Genomic DNA, 5,620 nt, shown 5'->3' on the forward strand with positions numbered 1-5,620 from the left:
TAAATAAACAGACATTTTTCTGATTATCGATAACATTTATTTTTACTGGCGATTATCGACAACATTAAGCTGTCGGTAAAGCAAAAATATCCACAATTTTATGATGGAACTCTAGCCAAACGAAATATAACTCTCCTTAACTTAACTACAACCGCTAATCACAGAAATGTAAACTCAAACCATGAAAATGTGTAATGTGAAAAACTCTCCAGAATCTAAATAGGATAAACAGACAAGTAGCTCAATAACGATGTATGAGTTGCTTGTATGCTTCCTTGTTCTCCAAGTAATGATCAATTTCATCCTGCCACAATAAGTCACATTAGTAGTTTGGCTGAGAGAATCACCTAAAGGTGAAAAGGGATGGTGGTAAAAGGTTTTTCATATCCTTAAGAAATTATTATACCTTCCGAATTGCTTTTATCGCAGTCAGCAACTTAACACCGAAAAACTCCTCAAGGAAGTCGGCCTTATCGAGAGCTTCCAAAGATTCCGAAAGTGATTTCGGCAATCTTTGAAGACTTTCAGGATTTGGATCGGTATCTGTTTCATACAGGATATAAATATTATGCAACCACCATGCAAATCAGCTATCGGCGGAGAAGAAAACCTTAACAAATTAGGAAAAATAAAATTTATAGTTCATATTATCCTACCAACAGGTTCAGGAAGGGAAAGATGCCTGCGAAGCCCGTCAATGCCAGCAGCAATTATAGCAGCTAAGCCTAAGTACGGGTTTGCGGAACCATCAAATGATTTAATCTCAAAATTACTTGTTAAACCGCTACGAGTTCCAGGCGGAGATGAAGCTCGCAATGGAGCCTCTTTATTTTCATTTCCCCAGAACAAGTATGCACCACTCCATGTGTTGGGCTGCAACCGATCGTAACTGCAATAAATTAAGTACTGATGTAAGAAAACACAAAAGTATGAATTGTATCAAGTTCTCATCCGCCGCTTTTCTGATGTAAGAAAACACATAAGCATAATTTAAGAGAATGAGTTGTTATCAAAAGCAGAAACCTGACAGGAAGTGGCGCTACAAATGGCAAAATCGAAGGAAGATGATGAAGAACTCCGGCCATAAATTCTTTTCCCACAGTTGATATTCCGTACTTTGATGATTCATCAGATGCCATAAACACATTTTGGCCATTCTGCCACAAGCTTAGATGCACATGGCATCCAGAACCCAAATCATCTAACTTGTACCTTCAATATCACAAAGAAAACACTTTTATACACTTCCAAAAAATATTTTGTTTCTGTAGTTTACAACATCATAGCTACATATTCAAAAGATCAATACTACAGATATATATTTCATACATCCAAGGAGTATGGCAACCACTGTAGCACCGACACCTCTGACAAAAAGTGTGTCGACATGTCAGTGTCAATGTCGTATTTTTAGTATCCGTGCTTCATAGATGGCGACTTACTTTGGAATAAAAGTTGCGAGCAAGCCATGTTTTCTAGCAATTGCCCTAACAGTTTCATGCGTGTAAACTAAATTATCCGCAGCTTTAGTACAAATATTATGTTCTAAAACCAACTCAAATTGACCTTTTCCTGCTTCTGCGTGTAACTGCGTTGAGCCAAATGTGTTAGAATTCAGAGAGTACTATTTAATCATTGTTTCAAGCAAAGCTAATGAGGAAGCAGAAGTAACATAATACTTACCTGTTCTACTTGAATGCCGATAGAATGTAAAGCAGAAGCAACTTCCTGAAGTATTATGGAAGCAGCATCAAATGCTGACGAGGAGCAGTAAGGACTCGAGTCAAATGGTATCCATTCTTCTTTCCCTTCCCTGAACGGTTTTCTTCGTGTTTTTAATAAATAATTGACCGTAAATTTTACTAATCAAATCACAAGATGATTTTGAATGACATACCTTGTTAGGCTCTTCAAGAGAAAAAATTCATTCTCAAATCCTGCATTCATTACCTAGAAGCAGAATATATATTGTTATTTCAACATCACAAATCCGAAGCCGTTTAAAAATGCACTCAACACAGTTGTTTACGTTGGGAAACATACCAAGTCAAATTCATCTTTAAGAATTTTGGAAGCTCTTCTTAAAGTCTCTCTTGAGCAAAATTCCCATGCTTGGCCCGGTTTAATATTTAGATCACCTAAAACCATTTCATCGTGCTTGCTCCTATAATGACGAAACAATTTTGCGTCAGTGTAAATTATTCAAATGTCTTCTCAACAAGTATTTCAGCAGACAAAGAAAGTCAACATCTTAAGATGATAAAAAAACGTGTGTACCAAGGAATTGTCCTTATAGTAGACAAATCAGGTGTTAATCTTGCTTCACCAACTGAACCTAAACCAGAACCAGGGGCAGGTCCATCCTGAAAAGAAGGCATTCCCATAACCGCAAATGCTAAACCAACCCCATTCTTCGTAACAACATCATTGAAACGCTTTTTAGGAACAGCCTGAAACAAAATTGCACAGCACCTCAGAACTTAATATAAATATTAAAAAAAAGAATCTACATTGACGCGAACACGGTAGAGAGAACTCACACGGCATCTTTGTTGTCCTGAATTATCAACCCATATTATACGAACAAATGAAACATCACTCTCTAAGTTATCAATCACATTTAGAGGTAAAATATTATGTGCACTAACAGCACTGATAGACAAATTAATCTTATAGAAATTGATTGCATTTCTAGCAAGGATATCTTTTGCAGCTTCCACAGCTTCGGAAACTGAGAGATCTCCATCAATGCATGTATCACGCAGGACCGAGAAAACAACTTCTCGAGACTTCTTTGCACCTGTGAATACAGAACTCATTATGTTATGCAACAAAAACGACTCAAGTATAATCTTCATTTTCGGTTTCATAGTAGATGTTAAGTTAACCAACCTAAGTAGAAGGTTTCAGGAAATGCATAGCCATCGGTACTAAACATCACCTGCAATACAAAGTTCATTTTTGTGAGACATGGAAATAATCCATTATGTACAAATATTCTTTTGGCTATCATCCCATATACATTTCTATATAAATTGTGAACAATTCTTAGAATTGCTTATAATGTTACCTTATTTATTGGAGCCAGATCTATAAGCTCTTTCAGTGATGAAATCATCCCATGTACACTAAGTTTTGGAATTGCCAACCCAAAATCAAGATAAACCTGGATACGAAGATTGTTACTTGCGAATGAACATGTAATACAGATTCGAAACTACTAACAAACTAAGTTATAAAATGTTTACCTGGGGGTACACAGATGCTAGATATGATGCTTCTCTTGAGAATGGATAGGACGCATGTAAGAGAACAATCCGAGATTTTAAATATCTCTTATCCTCGAAAACAGAACGGAGATGAAGAGGATTTGCCAGTCGCATATCCAAATCTTTATCCCCAAACCTAGTTACAGGCAAGACGAAACTACGACTTAGGGTGATTGAATGTAATAACATGTGTATCAGACAATTGAAAACCATTCATTACCCTGTGTGTATCTGCATTGGCAAGTCATAGGATTGAGCAACTTCCAAACTTTCCAAGAAGATGTAGTCGATAAGATTTTTGTTTGCAATACGGATAGGTTTCCCGGCTGAAAATGTAGAATGATAAGTATGTATTCAACGAAACACAACAATTTGAAACCAATTTCATATAAAACTCACCAAGTAACACCTGTGCGAGACCCTCCTCGGCATCCTGTTTAGTCACATTCGTATTGATTTCTAGGCCACTGCGGTATGCAGCTATGCTTTTCAATCCAAAGATCTCACCAGCCACCGTTAGATGATGCTAAGGAATACTGTGACTTATTGTTAAACATTGTTGCTGTTAAATAACTAAACACAACAAATTACAAATCACAACTAAGTTAAATTCTCTGAGTGAATTTGAACCTATGCGTTATATGGGTTCACAATACTAGTACTAGTAGTAATCTACGAAGTAAGTACACAGTCACTGACACTACACTTCAACACCAGAAATAATTTGAAAAAATAAATAAATTGAACGTAATCACAAGTGTCAGTGACCGAAACCGACACAGACACGCCTTTTTTCAGAGATATCGATGCTATAGAGGAAGTAATACATATGATATCAAGGATATGATTCCAACTTTGAGACAAATGCTTTAGTGAACGAATCCAATGTCCAGCGAGATCCGTTTGGAAAATCCTTCAGAGAGTATCACACAATATCAACACAATTGCAAAACTATATATCAAGCAAATCAAAAATCAATGTCTAAAAAAAATCTCACTTCATCAAGGATTTTCTCAGCCACTTTTTCAATTCTTAAGATTCTACCAACAAAAGGTGCAAAACCCTTATGCCATTCTATATCATGCTCTTTGTCCAATTCTAACCCATCATCAATGAGTATCGCAGAGATTCTTGCCGCTTTGAAACACGTCAAACCCGTGGATTCCAATCCAGAGACTCTTCGGTATTCTTCAACACCTCGCAAAGATGACTCACATCCGTACAGCTCAGCTAAATCTCTTAGATTTCTCTGAACATTACATATATTTTAGACTGTCATAATATTATTCTACACATAAATAAAAATATTTCAAACACCACAAAGCATAAGGTTGAACAAACCTGCAAGCTACCCTATGAAGCACCGACACCAAAAACACAACACATCACACCAGTAATATTTAGAAAAAAAATAAATTAGACGTAATCAAAAACGTAACTACCACCAGACAGCTTTTCTAGAGATGTTTCCTTTTTCTAGAAATGTTAGTGCTACAGGAAAAACTACTGCATACATAAGCAATATTGTTGACTTTTATATCCCTTCATGTTCATAGCATGAAACAATTAAGAAAAAAGTTGTTTCAAGTTTCAATAGTGCAATACAGTGTTTGATGAATTAGATGAAAAAGAACTATTACCTTGAAGGATAGAGAGTGATGTGAAGAAGCGAGAGCTTCACCTTGAGCTTCAGAAAAGGCATGAATGAAAGGAAAATTGGAGTGAAGTGCAACCAAGTTGTGGGCATGGCCATCTACAAGTTCAACTTCCTCCACCGCTTTTCTCAGCTCACTCAAATCCATTTTCTCTTCTGTCGCACTATCTCTAACGTTGTCAGATTTTTCTTCTGTTATATGTTTGACTATGATCAACTTGTTCTTTTTTTTTATTATATATCACTTTGAAACTTTAACTCGTATTAAAAATATAATTTAATTTTATATAAAAGAAATTATAAACACATTAGCCATAATGTATTTTATCATGGAGAATGATATTTTATACATTGCTATACAAATTAAGCAACTTAATATAATAAGTTTTTTTTATATATTAGGTATTTATGTTTTTTAAGTTAATAGGTTAGTTTTTAATAAAAATTTCTATTTTTAAGTGTTCTTTACAAGATTCTTATATTATTTCTATTACATTTTTTTATTGAATATTATTATATTATTATTCCATGTAATGAAGAGGATGTGAATGCCATGTCTAGATTCATAGGGAGGATTTTAGAGTATCCACGTTCACCAAACTTATTAAATTTCTTAAATGAGTCTTACAAAATATTTTGTATTATTTTATATTTCTTAAAAGATAAAATATTCATTTTGATTCTTTAATTATGAAT

General features: G+C 34.9%; 1 protein-coding gene across 1 annotated transcript; it reads right to left on the reverse strand.

Moving 5' to 3' along the window:
• LOC131644643 (protein fluG-like) lies at positions 1-5,136 on the reverse strand. The gene is made up of 18 exons (XM_058915199.1): positions 4,911-5,136; positions 4,268-4,519; positions 4,115-4,182; positions 3,669-3,784; positions 3,490-3,595; positions 3,249-3,405; positions 3,071-3,166; positions 2,893-2,941; positions 2,541-2,800; positions 2,278-2,450; positions 2,044-2,164; positions 1,898-1,950; positions 1,684-1,813; positions 1,443-1,588; positions 1,024-1,212; positions 657-889; positions 407-543; positions 1-304 (listed from the first exon to the last, which is right to left on the reverse strand). The coding sequence occupies exons 1-18, from the start codon at positions 5,070-5,072 to the stop codon at positions 242-244; spliced, it is 2,511 nt and encodes an 836-aa protein (XP_058771182.1). The 5' UTR covers positions 5,073-5,136; the 3' UTR covers positions 1-241.
• Between the last annotated feature and the right edge of the window lie 484 nt (positions 5,137-5,620).

The sequence above is a fragment of the Vicia villosa genome, linkage group LG1, assembly GCF_029867415.1.
Source record: "Vicia villosa cultivar HV-30 ecotype Madison, WI linkage group LG1, Vvil1.0, whole genome shotgun sequence".
Taxonomy (NCBI): Eukaryota; Viridiplantae; Streptophyta; class Magnoliopsida; order Fabales; family Fabaceae; genus Vicia; species Vicia villosa.

Bases quoted from the DNA above. Each gene is read 5' to 3' on its own strand.
- LOC131644643 (XM_058915199.1), bottom strand. From the start codon at position 5,072: ATGGATTTGAGTGAGCTGAGAAAAGCGGTGGAGGAAGTTGAACTTGTA. The intron at 3,167-3,248 runs GTAAACATTTTA...CTTCGTATCCAG, and splicing joins TAGCATCTGTGTACCCCCAG to GTTTATCTTGATTTTGGGTT. The intron at 1,814-1,897 runs GTATGTCATTCA...AAAACCGTTCAG, and splicing joins CTCTTGAAGAGCCTAACAAG to GGAAGGGAAAGAAGAATGGA.